At 30.9% G+C, this 20,891-nt stretch overlaps 1 protein-coding gene across 2 annotated transcripts in view; it reads left to right on the top strand.

Annotated features, from left to right (window-relative positions):
- LOC108753630 (Down syndrome cell adhesion molecule-like protein 1 homolog) overlaps positions 1–20,891 on the top strand; it is a 79,541-nt gene that overhangs the window by 34,906 nt on the left and 23,744 nt on the right. The window contains exon 2 of one of the 2 annotated variants that reach the window (XM_018495399.1): positions 4,963–5,168. In XM_018495399.1, the coding sequence (XP_018350901.1) occupies positions 5,036–5,168 (133 nt within the window). In that variant the 5' untranslated portion in view covers positions 4,963–5,035. Of the gene's footprint in view, positions 1–4,962; positions 5,169–14,110; positions 14,170–20,891 lie in introns of those variants that run through there. The other variant, XM_018495400.1, reaches the window with a different exon arrangement.

Raw genomic sequence — 20,891 nt, 5'->3', positions numbered from 1 at the left:
CATCTTTTTATGTACTGATGATGGTTCTTGATCGAAACGTCTACATTATTATATTATAATGTTAAATATATGACTTTCGCTTAAAACATTTAGTGTTGTAGCTGTATGCTCTCTATTACTTATATTTTGTATTTTTAAGTCACCCCTAAAAAAGTTTAAATTTTAAAAGTTTATTGTTTGCTATCTAAACTTTTGTATTACTTTAAAGTTGAAACTGACGGAATAACCCCGCTCTACCCTAGCTAACGTTACACCTAGAAATTTTAAACTGACGAAGTTGACATTGTGATAATATTATTTTGAATACCTTTTTGGTTCGTATTCTAGGTCGAGTTTACATTGAACACGTAATACGAGTCAAGTCAGCCGTTAGTGACTATTTACTTGACATCGAACGCATTTGGTGATTTATTAACGTTACTTTAGTCTTATGGCAAGGCATACTCAGGCATACTACTTGTCGTAGTATCTTGGCAAACAAGAATATTTGGCTTTGTCGTGGCTTAAACAGTGCCTTTCCTAATTAAGTGTTATTTCCAAAAGCGAAGCTGATGAGTTGATTTGAGAACAGATAATCTAATAAGAAAAAAGCGATCCAATAATTTGGAAGTAGAGAACACAGAGGAAATCTTTTTCCGTAAGAGCACTATGACGTTTTTCATTTCGATAGAAGCTAACCGGAATACATTCGAGAGGAAGTGGACTATAATAAAGAATAGAGGCTTTGCAAGATGTAACGTTAGCTCGCATGTAATTTTGCACATCGTCAAAATAGAAAAGCCGTTGCAAACCCCCGCTCGATTTTTTTTCATTTGACGCATTTGAAATTAGCAGCTAGAGAGGAGAACTTTGATGTTTGAGTCGCTGGTATGTACGTTATCACGTTGCCGGTGGTCTTCGAGTAATTGCGTCGGTGGAAGGTCGCCTACGTGACGCCGACAGACGCTTCAGGGAAAAATGAGCGCGGCAGAAATTCGCAAGGAATTCGTCGTTTCTCTCTTGGACTGAATATTAATTTCTTTTTTACCTAACAATAAGTCGCTGAAACTACGACAACGTTGTATAAACTCGTAAAGAAATTCGATTTATTTCCGAAAATAGTGGTTAATTATTGAAAAAGCGTTTGCTCTGCCAGGAGAATCTCTGTTCGGCTGTTTTTTCCTATATGTTTCCTATATATATGTCTCCTTCAGAGAAAACATTATCAGAAAGAATGCATTGAAAGACCTCTTATAGGAAAGAACGCTGAAAGAAGCTCTTAAAGAAATTAACCTTTTCTCGTTTTAAAGAAATAAAAATTTAAAAATTAACACTTTAATTCTACTCTCGTTATGGCATACTCAGCTTAAAAAAAAATCTTTTTTGGAAAACTTTTGTTTACTTTATTACTTTAGTTTATGTAACATTTTTACAAAGTTACATACATTCGCTTGATATTGTTGCATTCCTTAATATCTTGATCGAAAAAATAAAATTTTATTTTCGTAAAAGTTATAAGTAATTGAAGTTGAGTTGAGTATGCACAGTGTATTGCATCTGTAACAAAATAGTATAATATTGCATTGAAGAGTTAAGACGTTAAGATAAATAACGCCAGATAAAAATCTGCAGTTGTCAATAAAACACCATGGCATCGATACGTAAATACGAATAATTCTTCATAAGATTCTTTCTCGTTGATCATCCACATAATTCAATTAGTCTTCTTAATTTAATAAATACATTTCCTAAAATGTGTATTGTTACGCGTTAATAAAGCCTTAGTCAACATGAGATAGACAGCGTGTAAGAAGATTTAAATGAAGATTCTCACTCATCGAGGTAACGTGTTTTAAACACACTCTTACGCAAACGAGTTCTGATATCGTTTGTTCTACGAGAAGAAAACTTTGGAGCTTATAGCTCAGAGCTCAGTTTACGCCACGTACTCTCTTTACGCAGAATAGACGCAATACATTGAACTGGTTTATACATAATATTAAATAAACTTAATAACATGTCGATATTATATATGATATTGAGAAGTTTCAAATGAAATTTAAATTATTTTATTGCATTTATTCCTAAAAAAATTCTTTTAAAATTATTTATTTTACTCCTCTATTATACATTTGTCCAATTTGTTTATGGATTAACTTATTAAATTACTCTTTTGAAGTTATTTAGAAAATTTATAAATCAAGGCCACAAAAAGGATTTCTATATTCAATGCTATTACTCCTCGATTTAGAATCAAATAAGGTCGATATAACAATCATATTTATTCTTTAGAGAAGAATATTTTATTTTTAAATGAAAAATTCTAAAATCTAGAATAAAATATTCCTGATGCTATGCCATTAATTTTCTTAATAGAAAAATTAAATTCAGACACAATATTCGTTTGAACACTAATCTAAAGGAAATATTTTGCTCTATTTTTGGAAAGAAGTTTGTAGAATGTTAGTAATGTTACATTTTTCGGCAACGAAGAACTGGACTTGACTGAGACTCGAACTCAGGATCTCTCGTTTCGTGTGTCTTAGCGCGCTATACCACGAGTTTCGCTGCCATGATATTATAGCATTATGTATATAATAATACTGGATAAAGACTTATTCTAAATATAAGAATATATATACTTAAATTTATATGTACACTTGTCTCAAGACAGCATATAGATCTTATTTTATTCAGTGCAATAGAATAAAAATTACTGATTTAATCTTAATATACGTAGTTATAATTTTATATTGTATAGAGTTGAGCTAAGATTAAGTACGTTATAAATTTTTTTTCTGAGTATCAGAAATCCTGAGTTATATTCTTAAATTTGCAGTAAATAATTTGTATAAAAAATATAAGATGGTACATATTAGAAAAATAAAATAAATATATGTATATATTATCAAATCTTTACTTATCAGTTTTAGGATATGATTATTGAAACATAATTTTTAAATAAATTTTGTCGGCTATTCACTGTTTTAAATCTGAATTTGTTTTCTAAATATATATAATAATAAGATAGAAATTACTTAAAAAATATTTATTAATTTTACGCTATTTTTACCATCTGTGTATATCAAATCATTATTCAGATGATTTGAGTTGATATACATATTAATATTTCTAAACAGAAACGTTTTTAACATTGACAGAAATTATTCAGATTCTCACAACAAAATAGAGAAATTTCAGGATCGGCGAACCTATTTACTCACATTAAGTATTATCGATTCGCTTCATGACATAGTAGGGTGATCTATATCGCGTCTCAAATAGCCAGATGCGTTCCAACCGATTCTCATCCACTACAAGTAGAATTAGGTGATCAATACTTAACTGTTCCGTTAAAGATTTGAATATTATCTTGAATTGAATATTATCATATTGAAGATTTGAATATTATCTTGAAGAATTGAGTATTATTATATTGAATAAATCGATTAGTTTATACATTTCTAGTATATCAAACATATGATTAAATAACTTCTCACATTCATAACGATGCGCTATGCACAGTGCTAAAAAATTAAAAAATATACAGACGAAGTATAAAAAATGTTTAAAGATCTGCATGTTTTCTGAGAAAGTTCCAATTTTTTTACCAATTTTTATATATATACACACACACACATAATATTATTCAACTTTCTAGCTTGGAAAAATAATAAATAAATCGATTTTTTTAAATAATCATTTTTTTTAAATACAATGAATTCTTATTAAACTCTTATTAAATATGAGGACTATTTATTGTTGTCGTTATTTGCTTGTTAGGTATGAGATTTACACCAGAGGATAACGATTTTTAATACTGTTAACTTTTAAGAAGTTAAAATTACACTCAAATTATAAGAAGTTTCCAAAGATTAAAAGATTAATTATAGATTAAATTAAAGATAATTGTGATGTTTAAAAGAGTAGTTGAAAAGGATTTCCCCTTTTTATGATAATAATTTTAAAACTGCTTTAGAAAGATAATATTTAGTTTCTTTGTTATTTTAAATTTATTTTTAATTTGGGTTTTATTATATATTTATATGCATATAATAAAGCCCAATATCAGAATTAAAAATATTTTTTTTGATTATAAATATTTTATATAAAAGATATATTATTTTATTTTTGTGAGTGAGTGAAATAAATATTTTATTCTTATTTTGTTTATTTCCCTATAAATAGAGATTAAAAAAAATAAATTAGGACCTTATTTGATTCAGGTATCTAATAAGTAAATCTAAAATATGTATTTTACAATTCGAAACTTATTATATTGAGAAAATATATAGATTGAAACTGACACAATCGCTCTTGTTCAAACATTAAGTTAATTGAGCGTATTATATAATTAATGCAATCAATATGTAGTTAATTTAATAGGTATGATTATTAATACAGTTGTAATGACAAAATGCGTTGTTACATCAACACAATAGTTTCTGATTGTTAACAAATTATTAACGATGTTCTTTGTAATATATGTTTGCATCGTATTAAATCTTTTTTCTGTAATTGTTCTGTATGTGTTAGTATTAATTTCTTCAAATAATATTAATATTTACCTAGCCGAAGGAAATCTTAATAACTCTGAATCTTTATAAAAATGTTCTACTATTATTTTACAAAAATAATCTCGATATACAAATTCGAAAGTCATATTTAAAATATTCGATTAAATAGTATTTTCGCTGAATAAAGAAAATATCGTCATTAGGACCTATACTACCGCATAGATTAGGTAAAATCTACGACATAATTAAATTAGCTGCAACAAGAGAGCAATAGTAAAAGTCATGTTTAAAAAAGGGTTTTTGAGTATCAACGATCTAATATTTCACCGTTTTTTTTTTCTCTCTCACGCGAATGAGGTCTCGATTTTAATTTGCGTCATAGCACAAAGACATTCTCGAAGACGCGTAGTGAAAAGCAAGAATTGTATTCGCCAAATAACACTCATGTTACATTATTCGATTGCAGAGTGCTGGTGAATGAAGGCACAAGGAACGCATACGGAGGGCGACGACGCCCTTGAGGCTTGAACGGGGAAAATATGGTGCACGAGGGCACGGGTCTATGGCACGCGGCGGGATTCAACGTATCGAAGTGGCTGATGATCATAATACATGGATACCGGGTCACCACCCTCGTCCTGTACATCCTGCTCAACGTACTGGTGCGCACCGGTAAGTACAACCACCTTCCGGTTTTCCCTAGTAAAGTATGTTTTTACGGGAAATTATTGTTTGCGCACGCTTCGTCCGTCGTCAAAGCCGAGCGGATTCCGGCGTTGCGTAAAGTAAAAGTAGAGGCAGCTTCGAGCGCTATTTGTATTGACTACCTTTTTTTTTTGTTTTAGCTACTTGATATTCGCATATTCTTCCGAAAGTTTGTTTTGGAAATACCACACTTCTTTTAGTTTGAACATATTGGATTAAAATTTATTTATAGGTCAATAACTACTCGAACATTATTGTAATAATAACAATGATAATGAAAAAGAAATCAGAATTTGTTATCGATGGAAAGAGAGGTCTCCTATCGATTTCCATTAAATAATTCTTGGTAATTATTTAATGGATGATCTGGATTTTAACATATGTTGTCAAGATCATGATCTTGAGTGACCTTCAAAAGGTTTCAGATGGCGGTCATTGTTCATTCAAAAGTTATTATAAAAATTTTATTCAAAAGTTATTAGTATTTGAATAAAAAATTACTGAAAATCAATATTCAGCGATTTTCAGTAATTAATATCTTGTTAACTATTGCGAAAATTGCAAAATGGTAGAGGATTCAATTTAGTCTATTCTGTCGCTATACGAGAATTTTATCGTTAATTATCAGACACCCTGTATATATATATATAATATATAAAGGTGACAACATTTAAGAGTAAATTCCTGAGATTATTTGGAGACAAAAATTCTAATATCAAAATGTCAATGCTACAATTTTTTAATTATAAGCATTTAAAGTTATCAAATCATACTGCTTTAAGTTCGCATATGACACAACGGAAAATTTAATCGTAGTTGATCTATCTAAGTGCGCGAATTTCATGCGATATGGTTCTCGATAACTTTAAATGCTTATTTTTGAAAACTATTATAGCCTCGACATTTTAATATTAGAATTTTTGTTTCAAAATGCTGTTAAAAACCAATTCTTAATCGTTGTTACGGTCTTTATTGGACATATGTATAAAACTCATAAGTTCTACATATATTCCTTGTATATATGTATAAAATTCATAAGTTCTGTCAGTCATATACAGCTTTTGGGTTACTTTATATTTATAGAGAATGATTCTTTTTTTTTCTTCCAAAGAATTTTACGAGTTTTTATTCATGTAATATATATGACTACATTTACACAGATACTCTTAATTGGGTTTAATAACATAGTTAAAAACTAACCAATCACAATCATTCCGTTCTTTAGAGGAATAAGCATGATTGGCCATTTTGATAACTACGAATGTTATTAAACCAGATTAAAACTATGTTCCAAAATTGACTGCCTGTACTGAAAATTTATAGTGCGTAAACTGTAGCATTTTCAGCGCTGGCAGTAAATTTGGAACACAGCCTAAGAGTGTCCATGTAAATGTAATCTATATTTGGCTGAAACATTTATATTCCTTATCTTGTAACTTCATACAAATAATTTCTATTTATGCAGTTATATAGCCGTATTAGTATAATTAAAAGTGTAAGAAATATATTTCATAGAGATGTATTTCGATATTATTAATACATTATTTATCTACATTTTTAGCATACAGCCATATATTTTTTCTCTAAAAATGGCTTAAAGTTGAACCAAAACAGTATAAATAAATTATTAAGTTATGTAAATTCAGGTGTTAGTACATTATTTATTAATCACCACTTATCATGCTACTTTTACTTTTACCAGTCATTTCAAAATTATTAATTCATTACTTTTTCGAGAATCCCATATACTTTCAATTAATATTTTATTAACAGTTATAAATAATTATGTGCCTGTGACCTGTAAGAGTTAATAATTATTCGCATTTAATGAGAGTTTAACAAAATCTCGTTTAAAATTCAAGTATATCTATCTTGTTTATCTCTCGAATGTTATAGCAATAACGATAAATCGATGTTGACCCTCCAAGCACACGCATGATATGACGATACATCATAGTTTACCACTCAAAGGATTAATGCATTTAAATTACGTCCTAGTATGCGCAGATATATCGCTGCATATCGATACGAGTATTAAAAGTAATCTAGTTGCATGCGTGCGTTCGTCATATTATATATGTTTTATGAATTCGATATAACATCATTCGTAAACAAAATATGTTAACATACTTGCCACTCAACCGCACTTGCGGTAAAATTTATAAAGATATTTATTTTAACATCAATATCAAACACGTGTTATTAATAAAATTTAATCAATAAAATTATTCTTTAAACTTTTGCAACATTTCTTTTTGAAGAAAAATCTCATATATTAGTGATAACAATCTGTGTTTTAAAATCTCTATTATTCATTTAAAAGAAACACATGTTATATTGCAATATATAAATATTACAATAAAGTATGAATTCGAAATTTAAATTTTGTTTATCCAAATATTTGTTACAAAATTGCTATGAAAAATGAATCTTATTCCAATGGCGTTTCAAAATGCAACGTTAAGAAACAAGAATACTATAATATATATGCAAAGCACATATAAACTGATATATAACTGTATATAAATATACATATATACTACATATAATATGAGAAAGGTATTCCGAGCATTCGCATCATATAAAAATTACATTAAAAATGCAAAATTCCATGCACGCTGTACTATTACAAATATAAAAATATAACTATCATATGACGTTATTCTAATTCGGAAATAGCAGTTGACGTATTATTAACACTTGGTGAATGTATAATAGAAGAAATGTTCGTGAAGCTCTAATCTGTATATACCGACAGTTTTTACAAATGTCTATATTTTTAGTTAGAAATAGAACAATAAAGTAGAATAAATGCTACAATTTTTAATATAAATTTAAAAATTTATATATTATAAAAATGACATATCCGTTAATGCATTTAATTCGTCATTTAATATCCTCTTTACAATATCGTAAAAAATCATGCAGTGTTATTGAATCGAATATTATTCAAGACGAATGTCTTATATTGGTATTACTTTTTTTTATTTTATAAATTTCGTAATCGATTTTTATAAAATTTGAGTTTTGAATTACTCCTAATGTTTTCGTCAAATATGAAATAAAAAAATTATGAATTTTTAAATATAGGATGAATCTAGTTTGGCGGATGTTTAAATGTTTAAAAAATGGAAAACTCGTTATAGTTTTGAAAAATAATATGCTATCCCGTATCTGAAAAATTTTGGATTTAGCAATAATCCCACACGAATCCATTTCTATATATTTTAATTCCCAAGGAATTGCTGACAGTGCTAGCATCGCAGCCAATACGATGGCAAGAATCTAATACATCTAGCAATCCAGCAAGTAAACAAACATCGTGTGTTGCCGGCTTAATATATTAGTCTTATGCAAATCTGAAGATCAGGAAGAAAGTGTTGCCGGAAGTGTTGTGTATCTTTTTCTCTCATTTTTTGTACATATTGTGTATAAATATGCATATGATTTTTTTTACAAAGTTATACCGTTTTAAGAAAAGTGTTACAAAACGAACAATTTTTTCTTGTATATTTAATATAACTCCGAAACAAATTATTATTGGAAACTTTATTAAAAATGAAATTAAAATGTGAATTGTAAATCTTAAAGCTTTTAAAGTTGGTGTAAGTATGTGCGTGTACCTATACTTGAGTGTGTTCTACTTTTGGCGTTACCCATGATCAACGACGTGGCAAGAATCTAATTTTGTGTGTGTGTGTGTGTGTGTGTATGTGTGTATGTGTGTTTAATAACGTGTATTGTCTCCTCGTATTTATCAACGTTTTTCCTGCGTAACGCTCTGCAGGAGGAATGACATAATTTAAGACAAGAAGAAATAAGACATTTAGGGACTTATTCTGTAATCCTCATGATATTGTTACATTGTCATTGCGCAGATTTTGTATATGGTAAAAAAGTAGCTCAACGACAATATAACGATATCGTTACAGTCATTAAGAGTTACAGAATAAGCCCCTTAATTAACAATATGTGAGAGATGGAAGGAAATGAAGAAGGGAATGGACGTATGTGGGGAGGAAGAGGAGACTCGGGTAATTGATTATATAATGGAAGATGAGAGGGTGGGAATAAGTATAAGCCGGTATTCATAGTTAGATCTTACATTCAAGACCGTGCATTTAAGACCGATCTTAAATACGGTCTCAAGTAAAGTCTCAAACAAATAAGAGGGCTGCATTAGCGTCTTAAGACATTACTTAAGACGGTCTTGAAATAAGAATCGACTATGAATACCATAGTATATATATATATATATATTTTGGAAATTGTTTTAACTACATATCTTATTTGTTCAGTTATTTCATATTTAGATGTTATTTATATTCATTTTAGATGTTATTTATATTCAATAACAAGAAAAATTAATTAGATATTATTTAAGTGAGCAGAGTACGTATTAGGCAACTCATCTCTATATGTATCGATATAGACGAAGTTTAATATAAATCGTTATGTAATCATAGAAATATTATGTCTATTGCAAATATTGTAGCAATTTTCCGTAGAGATACACTCCACTATACAAAAACGAGTGAGGTGCGAAAAGCTTAATGGATCGATCACCATCCGTCACGAATGTTTAATAGAATCGTGGCGCAACGTAGCGAGGAGTTGCGAATTACTTTATCTTGAAAGATAAAAAGTCGGGACGTGAAAGATTAATCGGCGCGCCAACGCGCGACACGCTTCTTCATCAAACGAAGTGTGTATTCATCTTCGAAAACTGTCGCGAGTCGGCACCTATATGAGCGTATTTGCCATTCAAATGAGCGGTGGGACGTATCGATAGAAGTTCTTAAGTGTATAAACGATTGCGGGGAAGAGCTCGGTTGAGGCGATAAAGCGACGGTCGACCGCAAAGTTGGAAGACATTTCGCCTCGAGCACTGCACTGTCGTGCTCGCTGGTAATGAGGGGAGGGGCCGGGATCATCAATAACGTAGCGAGTTCACCAACAATTAATTAGGGATATCGACGTAGCATGCGCATATAACTATTGTTATCACCGTCAAGCTGTCGTTAAATTGGGATGGAATGGGATGTGTTCATGCAAACATTGGGAGGGCTGCGTGATGACTTTGTGAGGGCAAACCTGCAGATATATCGCAGAAATACTCCTCTTTAAGGAAGTTTTTCTATGTGCCAGCTTTCTATGTGTCTTTGATTGACTGTGATTGAAGCTACCTCATTGTATATTGCTGTCAACAAATTATTATTTTTTATCTGAAGCTTTTTATACCAATTTTTCTAGGCATTTTTTTCCGTGGAAGAGATTGCAAGTAATGAATTCTTTTGACATACATATTTGAAAAACTTGTGTTAAATTGAATAAATTCACCTGTTCCAAACGATATATTCACGTTAATTTAATATGAGATGAATTGATATTTAATATGTTAGGAAGTAACACAAATATTATACAAAAAATTGACACAAAAATATACAATAAATTGACACAAAAATATACAATAATATTGGCATAATTTGTAAGCAAATTGTGGAAGTATATTTTTTCAGTAAAGTTATCATTTATAATGTAATAAAAATTAATCTTAATTATGTATTATAATCTTAATTATGTATTATAATGTAATTAAAACTACTCTTAGAATTTACATTTTAAAGTTACATTATTTTTATGTTATTTGTCTACTAGCATAAATTGTGTTATTTTAGTATTAAGAAACATTATAAACATCATTTAACATAAAATGTTTAAATAGCACAATCACATTATGTTCAATTAACATTCGAATATTGTTAAAAATTCAATACAAAAATTTGATTAACAAAGATTTATTTTAATACAAAATGTAAACCTCTTGTTTTTATAAATAAAGCGTTTTCACGAGAAAGAATATGACAAAATTATTCGCACCAAGCGTGTTATATTAGCGAAATTTTACATTTTTACACATTCAAGCTTCGTTCATTTATGTGAGAAGTTAATAATTGCTGTAGCAGTTATATGATTTTTTTTTATAAGTTACAGGTATGCTGGATGTGCATGGAATTAATTCATAAATTACGTACCAAGTTAAATTCCGCAGAAAACCTTCGCTGTAAAAAGCTCTTTTGAATGATTAATCCGGTCGCACTTGAAGCTGGAGTATCTTATTAATGCGCATTAAAAAGCGTACAAGATCACGACAGCAAGAAAGTGGATTTAAATTGCCCGATCCGTTTAAGAATTAACACGCGGGAGTCATGAAAGTCGGAATTCGCGTCTGTTTGCGAACTTATTTTCACAAGTGTATCCCTTGAGAGAAGTGTTAATATTAGGTTAAGTAAAAAGTCATCGCGTTTTTTTAAAAGACATCTATCAGTAAAAACCGCAATTACTTTCTTACCAACAATATAAATATATCTTGATAGAGTAAAGTTTCAGCTTTAAAAATCTCTTTTTTAAATTATACGATACGACAATTTTTAATGGAGTTATGAGCAATTAAAGTCAAAATAATTCTTTTATTTAATCCGCGATAACTCAGTAATAAAAAGTCATAGGAATATTTAAAAAAAAATGATTTTGTAAGGAAAGTATCAAGCTTTCACGATAGGTAATCGAAAATTTTCTCAAATTCGTTTTGGACACGTTACAAATCCACAAAGTGAGAAGAAAATTTTTCGTCTTTTTCAGCTCGTAGTTTTTGGTATGTAAAAATTATCAAACTCATATAAACTTAAAAAATGTGATAAGCTTTTAAAAGTAGAGATTTCAAGCTTTAAAACCCTTTTTTTAAATTTGAATTTCATTCATTATTGACGAAGATATTGTATATACAACTTTGAGCTAAAAAATACGCGATGACTTTTTACTCAACCTAATACGATGCAAAATCGTCGTGATTCTTATTTTATCACGTGCATCTCGCTTTATTCGTTGCGATACAAAGACAGTTACGAGAGTAAGGGCACAATCAAGGAATATGAATAGAGAATAAGAACAGAAACAGAGAATAAGAATTTTAATCTATCGGAAACTGTGTATTCTATAGTGCATCATTTCTGATTGGTTGAAATTATTATTCTATATTCCTGTTCCTATTCTCTGTTCCCATTCCATCATTGTGCGCAACCCCTACAGCCGGCGGCATACGACGCTTGATTTCCTGCTGGTTGTTAGCTGGATTAGAACCTTGCCACCATATTGGCTCTTGTGATGCTGACAGCATCTTGTGCCGCCGGCTTAAAAGTCTTTTTGTTTGTCACGAATTACGTTGTCATTTAAGATTAGTCATATCGTAAATAACACTTACACATAGACGACTTACGTGTCATTGACTCACTCACGCATGCCACACATACACATAAATTTTTGTATAACAATTAAATTTTAATTAGACATCTAAGTCCAATTTTAAGGACTCCACGTTTCTTTGTGCACTACTACGTCTGTGGACTACTATTTCGTAAGTACAGATTGCATGTGAAGCAAACGTTGTCACGATGTGACAGTTGTGGAGCGCCATATTGGGCTAAGGAATGGTAAAGATCTCAATTTCGAAATTTTTTGTCGTTCTCAGCATAGACTCCACCTCACAGACACATATGAATACGTATATTTTAATCTTGGAAAAGGATTTTCGAATCCTTAAAAAAGAAAGTAAAAGAGAAAAAAATAATTGTGTGGTACAAAAATTATATGATTTAGTCGGTAATACAGACGACTTTAGGATCCTTTTTTACCATGTAATTTTAGTATAATCATTATATTTTTCCTCTTTTACTGAGTTGAAAATCCTTTTCTAAGATTAAAGTATATACATTAATACGATCTGTGAGGTGGAGTCTATGCCAAAACGACAAAAAATTTTGAAATTAAGATCTTTATTATTTCTTAGTTCATCAATATGGCGCTCCAGAGCTGTCATGTCTTATACTAGGTCTGTTTTCTGACCTAATGTACACTTTTAGAACTTAAAATGAGATAGATATACGTTTGATATTTGTTTAAAGCGAGAAAGAAAACTGTCTAAAATAGTCTAGTGCAGGAACAGAAAACAGACCAAATATTTGCTTCATATAAAAGCTGTGCAATCTGTACTTATGAAATAGTAGTCCACAGACTAATAGTTTGCACAAAGTAACAAGTGTGGCGTTCTTAAAATTGGACTTAGATGTCTAATTAAAATTTAAAGTTATTGTTACACGAAAATTTGTGTATATATAAGTGTATGAGATATTAATGTAGTAGTATATATAGTGATGTATCAATGACACGTAAATTGTTTGTGTATAAATGCTATTTATAATGTAACTAATCGTCTTTAGAATTCCCTTAACTCGTACGCGTCGATCGCATATAATGTGTGACGGGCGTGTTCGTCAATTATTCACGCTCCGATACTTGCTAAGAAATTGCGCCGGCACGATTCGACTATGACAATGATATTCACCGTGGCGTAATGAAGCGCGAATTGCGATTTTGATACGCGCCGTGTAACTTTCGCGACTTCGTTCGCCGTGTAACTTTTGCGCTCGAAGAAATGTCGAGCGGTGGTGGCGCGCCAGGTGTGTTACTTCCGTTTATCTTACACACTGATTTGTTTCCGCAGCAGCTTAAGCTCTTTGTGCTCCCCTCGGGGGAAATTTTGCTGCTATAAAAAGCTTACTCCCGTAAGCCTGGTCCTGAAGAGTTTGAAACGGGGACAGAGTTCCTCGAGCTGTTTGAGGTAGTACGTGGCGCATTGCAGTGGCGATCGGTGACTCGGGATCCAACTCTTCTTCATGAGAGGGGAAATTGGAATTTTGAAGGCACTATGCTTACTTCGTTAAAGTTACGCCCGCGGCAGACTTTCTGAGATCTCTTCGTGAGTTCGTTTAGAGACTTTCGCTAGTGATTGGTGAACGTTAGATTCGGGGAGGCTTATCCAAGATGATTTCAAGTAATTAGCGATAACGACAGACTTGAAACTTTTACAGAAAGTTTGATAAACCAAAAAGATTTCCTAATTGAGGAGAAGGTAATTTGATAATTTATGATTGAAAAAAATAAATGTGTTAAGGATGTATACCTATCATACTCTTTACATTGTTTATAATTATTTATAATATTTTTATAATACACATACTGAATTTGCACGTTTGCGTTTGCGCAACATACATTTTATTCTATTTTTTTTCTTTATATGTCTGTTTTAATGTAACTTTATATTTTCTTCTCAAATCCTAAAGACGATTCGCACTTACATATATTGTAAATAGCACTTACACAGATGATTTATGTGTCATTGACACATCACTACATCAATATCTCACTCACATATGCTACACATACACATAAATTTTTGTATAACAATTACGTTTTAATTATACATCTAAGCCCAATTTTAAGAACTCTACGCTATTTCTTTATGCAAACTACTGGTCTGTGGATTACTATTTCGCAAATATAGATTGCACAGCTTTTATATGCAAACGTTGTCACGATGTGACAGCTGTGGAGCGCCATATTGGGCTAAGAAATGGTAAAGAAGATTTCAATTTCGAAATTTTTTGTCATTTTCAGCATGGACTGCCTCACAGATGCATATTAATGCGTATACTTTAATCCTGGAAAAGAATTTTCGAATCTATAAAAGAGAAAAAAAGTAATTGTTATACAAAAATTACGATTTAGTCGGTAATACAGACGGCTTTAGGATCCCCTTAAGCGACAAGTTAAATGATGTAATAAAATTGTCTTTTTATTCTTTTAAATATTAAAGTAATTTTTAATATAATTCCACTCTGTGTGTATAAGTCACATGGCACGGCCGGATATGAAATTAAGTAGCCGCAAAATAAAAACTTCAGCTTTGGCAAGACTTTTATGTAATTATTTTTAAATTAATGCAAATATCTTGGCAGTAAAATCTGAAATATACGTAACTGCGAACTGCGGAATTCGCAAATGCGATATTAAGCGAAAACTTTTTCTTGAAGCCTATTGCAGTTACCTTGCGCTCTAGTTATAACGAATATAAACGTTACGCTGGAAAAAAAGGAGAGGAGGCCAGAGAGTGACAAAATTTTATTTTTATCTGGGTTATAAATTAAAATTTTTCACCTTCCCACTATAATTCCCTGAACTTCTCACTATGTATTTTTCATGTCATGCGCGCATTGTGATATGCATTGTTTAATCTGGTTAAACATGAACATTTGTACTGTCCATTATACAAGACGGGAATATGTGCCTCAAGATATTAAGTTTAAATCTAAAATAGAGAATTTTTTGTTTTAAAACTTGTTGCACCAAATTGGATGAAGTATTTCTGAACGTTGGATAGAATCGATCAAATTATAATTGGACGATCGAGAACATGTCTTTTAAAATAATGGCTTGTTTAACGCTTTTTACAGTGTTAAATCTGTACATGTTAAATCTGTAGCGTGAGTTTGAAAAAATACAATGTGTATCCGAAAAGCAATTTGATCATCGTAATAGTAACCAATAAGTTATATTAATACCAATGCTCGTCGGTTAAATTTATCGCGATTTATTCGGATACGCGAATCTTGCAACACAAGTAGCGCAATGTTTATCGTAATTTCGCGATAAAAAAATAAGCCTTGTTGTAGCAAAAAAAAAATCGTCATACACATTAGGACTGATCTCCATCTGCTAAATATAATTACGCGAAGCAAGTAGAGAGCGGGCGAGAAGAGATCCGAGCATATTCCATGCTCTATAATCTATATCTGAAACCATCTGCATTCACTTGGGGGAGTCCTCTTATCCTTTTACTCGTTTCTGAATACCCACACCTCCACGCAAATCATCCACGCAAAAATAATATATTTGGATGAAATAGAGTGCGTGCAACATGTCAGATAAATTTAGCAATCTACAGAGGGTCTCCATGGAGATAGGAGAAAGAGATGGCAAATATGTGTCGGGATAAAAAAGATACGCACAAATATAGAAATATATAACTACAAACATATATACAGAATGAATCAGAGTCGTTGAACCAACATTTTACCCCATGAGAAAATTATCAACCTTATACCTAATTGAATTATAACGTGTGCAGTCAATTATTATCTCATAGGGTAAAAAGCTAGTTCAACGACTCTGATTCACCCTGTGTATATATGTTAGCGATATTGTGCTATATTCGTTAATGCACCGTAAAATCGAGACCTCGAGGCGTGTTCCCTCGCAAAACTGTCTCGACCCTGTTGCAAAAATATCGACAACATTTTTCACTTCCGATCTATTTTTTATATGGAATAGTGTTGCATCGGATAACAAATTGCGACAACGTTGCAAATTGTTACATTGGGAAAGTGTCATACATGATACAGACTTTACAAATGATAATTATTAAGCGATATTATTATTAAGCTTAAGATTACTACCGTGTTATACCGACTTTGTAACTAACAATAAGAGAGCTAACTCTAAAGCCTTGTAAAAAACAATCAGTGTTAAATTAACGTTTGTGAAAATGTTACGCTATCTCTACCACTGATTTTTACCAAGCGTCATGGAGGACGTGTTAATTGTATTACTATTAGCGGCCAGAAGAAGCAATAGAGACATAATAACATTTTAATGCGATTTCTGTGTCAAAATGGAATTCTAACGAGACATTTTTCAGTTTACAGTTTCGTGATCTTTACAGAACAATATGCTGATTTTTCATTAAAAACCGTGCTGTTTTCCTGTACGAAAACGGCTCACAGTTGTACGCAGTCAGTTCATTTCAATTCAGTGTAAACATATCCATCTTAATTTCCGTGTAAATGTATCTACAATTGTCTCGCGCCAAAAGCACTGCAGGATATTCGCAAGTGGATTAATTTCTTAAGAGTGTAGATTGATTAGTATTCACCGATGGGTTACGTTATAGAAATAGAACTGGAAATAGTTTTTCATTTATGTTTTGCTTTTTTCTTAAATAATTGCGGCTAATTTAAATATTTTGAGTTTAATGACGTGAAATAAATTCAGTACGTCTATTTTGATGGTCGAACGCAGTTTTTATAAAACTATTTTTTGTGTGTATTGGTTGACTGCGTAAAATTAAAAAAGATTTGATCGGTGAAAAGTACGCGCACAAATTTATTTCAGAAATTCAGTCGAAATTGCATCCAACACAGAAAACAATGGCATAATGATGGTTTTGCGTGTTAATTTGCAACTCAATGTAACACATTTAACTATTATTTTCAAATTGACGTGCAAAAACTCGTAATTCCTTAATTATTTTCCATTTTCACCTCAACTGATTTCCAATGAAGCAACTATATATACACGTGTTTTTATGGCGTAAGAGTTTTTACAATTTTGCGCCACACTAGGATAAATCTAGCAATATTATAGAATTATTCGATTGAGCAAACGGGTCTCAGCTTTTCTTAATTTAATGAAATTTAAATTATTTAAAAAATGCGAAGTTTGTACATTCAGAAGATATTAGATTCAATATTTTACAAATACGTTTATAAAATAATTATACTTAGAAAATTCTTGTTAATATTCGCAAGATAAAATGTATTAATTATTATGATTATGATTAAAAACTTAAAAATTTTATGTGCGTTTGTTGTAATGAAAATAAGATGTTTCATCCTTTAAGAATTATTTAACATAATGAATTATATAAAAAAAAAGGAATTTTTAGTTAATAATGCAAAAAAATATTTTTTTTCCATTTAAATATATCTCCTTATTCTTAATATTATAATAAATATATATTATTACTTTATTAAATATATTTTTCAAATTATCGAATTATTTTATCATGATATGAAATTACCATCATTTTTTAAGTTAGTGTTTATAAAGACTTTATGTAAAAGAATAATAAATAATGTCACTTTGCCTCGGGGTTGACCCGAGGTGAGTCACTTAATTTCCTTATAAAGAGTAATTGTGATGTCTGTTCTCTTTTGTACAATGCTGTTTAGATTGTACAGGCGGACATATATTATATTATATTTTCTGCTATATGTTGCAAAAGCGACCGCATAATAACGCTTGCATAATGTATCTATAATAATTATGGGACAAATTCGAGTGACCGTAATAAAATTGTGAACGCAAACGAACGAGGTATAATAAAACGTATATTCGAGATGACTTCAGTATTTTAGCTTGGTTTAACCGACGTTGAGGAAAAGTTTGTAGCTGAAATTAGTGCGAAAGATGCACGTTACGCGGAAATTCAAGGAAATTACAGTTGCTTACAACCGCATAAGTTTCAAAAGTGCCAGGATACACGCGAGTAATAAATCATAATTAACGAATTTCGCAACCGAGAAAAATTTTCACTCGTGTAATCTATGAAGAATGTCAAAGGTTTGATCTCGTTTCATGTGAATTTGTTAAGATCTAGTTCATGATGAAAACGAACATTATTTATTTACATGTTTGATGCATGAAATTCATATGTCACGAAATGTCACGGAATATTTCTCTAAAAAAATTCCCCCATTTTTTATATCTTGTTCTTAATATTATATACAATTTATACATTAAAATAAAATTATTAACAGCAAAGTTATGTAGATAACATTATGGGATTCTAGTATATCATTAACATAAAAATATAATAGAAGAAGGGAGCACGCTTATGTTATTTGTAAAAATAAATCCGTTGTTACTTGATTAGATATATTGTGAGAGTGAGTTTTTAAACTGACATCAAACTTTTTCAAATATGTCTAATTCCCGGTACGAGGGCATCACGTTATTTTATCTATGTCACTCGGGGCTGACGCATCGTAGTTGCGAAGTGGTACGCGTAAGCTTAACGTCGCAATTTAACGTGCCGCATTTCGCAGAGAAGTACATAGCAATCCCACAGCCGGTACTTTTAACGAAGTCGGCGAGTAATTAATCGAAAAACACGGTGTAATTACGGTTATGTCAAGAGACGCAATCGTTGAAATTGCGTTTATAAAGAAATGTATGATTCTTTTATCACGGCTGCGTTATATTTATCAAAATGACAAATCCAATTAAATATGCTAGAAAAATTTGTTTTTCGTTTTATATTATTTTATGCAATATTTATTTAAAGAATTACGCTTTAAAAGTCTCTTTGATCTTTTTTCAAAATATCAATTTCTTTTTATTGCTTCTATTGAATTATATTACGCATAAAATATAATATAATAATACAAATATTAAATTATTGATTTATTTTATCTTAAAAGTTGTTTCTAATATCACAATTGAAAGCATATTTTATATAACTCAATAAAATATAAGAGAAAGAGAGCCTGTATGCGTAAAGCAGAAGTTGAAATGATAAAAAATACTTTCGTGCTAAAAGTCGAAACATAGAGAATTTGGATCATGTAGCTTTCAAATTAACTATATCTATGAAGTTGTATGATTTCGCGTTCCCAGATACGCAGGAAAAAGTTAATGCAACTTTCACAGAAGGTTAATTCGAATTAGTCTTTTTACGAGAAACTAACTCATTTTACCAGGCTACAATTTACTTTATATAACTAATAAACCCGACATTATTAATTATATGAAGAATTTAAATAGTTAAACATTTAAAATATATCAAACAAAAAACGACTCCACTCCGATAATCTTAATTTTGACCACATATTATCAATATATATATTTATCAGTATATTTATTAAAGTATATTTCATTTCATTTATATGCACTAATTACCGCGTAAACTCTTGCTTCCTCTTAGATCATCTTTAATTTGTTACATATTAATAAGGTCATGATCCTAAGTAACTTCCGAGAAGTTTTACCTGTCAATCGTTATTCGTGAAAAAGTTATTAATAAAACAAGTTTAATAAATAACATCTTATTTCTGCTACATACAATGTTAAAAACTATTCTAAATTTGCCCCCCTTAATGATAATGACTTTCCACACGAAAGGAAGTCCACTCCACCTCCCCCCGACCCACAAGAATCTGACTTTTCACGTGAAGCGAGGTCCACTCCACTTCCCCTCATGCCTAAAGATTCACGACTTTCTACGCGAAGTGACGTCCACTCCAAACCTAAATATGTTTTGGGTTTGATTATTCTTTGGACCTTACTTCGTGTAGAAAATCGTGCGCCCCTAGACAGGGAGAGAAGTCAAATTGACTCGAGCGGCGCGCTTACCAGGCCATCCCCATTTCCCGCGGCCCGAGCGATCGATGCGTGTACATTTGGCAATAAGCCGGGAGGGCGCGCGTATTCAGCTATCTTTAAAAATTGATATTTCGTTAAGGGGATGCTGGAGCCGTCTGTATTACCGACTGTATTATTAACCTGCATTTTTGACGTTTTTGTTTCTGTCGAATTTCTTCGTAGTAGTTTCACAGAATAAAAATTCCTTTTCCATGATTAAACTGTACATGCTAATGTATTTGTCTTGCTGCTGTATTTAGTGTTTAAAGCTGAAAAAAAAATAAAAAATTACCAGCGACAAGTACATTAGCATGTATAATTTAATCGTGGAAAAGGAATTTTTTTCTGTGTGAAAACACTTCTTCGCGGACAGGAACAAAAACGTCAAAAACGCTAGTTTTATTGGTAATACAGGCGGCTCCAGCATCCTCTTACGGATCTGTATATCGACTTAAACGCAATAATTTTTAACAATTACTTTTTTCCTCGTTTATAAATGTGAAAATCATTTTCCAGGATTAAAGCATATGCATTATAATACGTGTCTATGAGGTGAAATTTATGTTGAGAACGAAAAAAATTGTTTAAATTGAA

This window comes from Trachymyrmex septentrionalis, unplaced genomic scaffold (genome assembly GCF_001594115.1).
Source record: "Trachymyrmex septentrionalis isolate Tsep2-gDNA-1 unplaced genomic scaffold, Tsep1.0 scaffold7, whole genome shotgun sequence".
Classification (NCBI taxonomy): Eukaryota; Metazoa; Arthropoda; class Insecta; order Hymenoptera; family Formicidae; genus Trachymyrmex; species Trachymyrmex septentrionalis.
The sequence above is the reverse complement of the archived record's forward strand: the minus strand, read 5'-3'. Positions and strand labels throughout refer to the sequence as shown.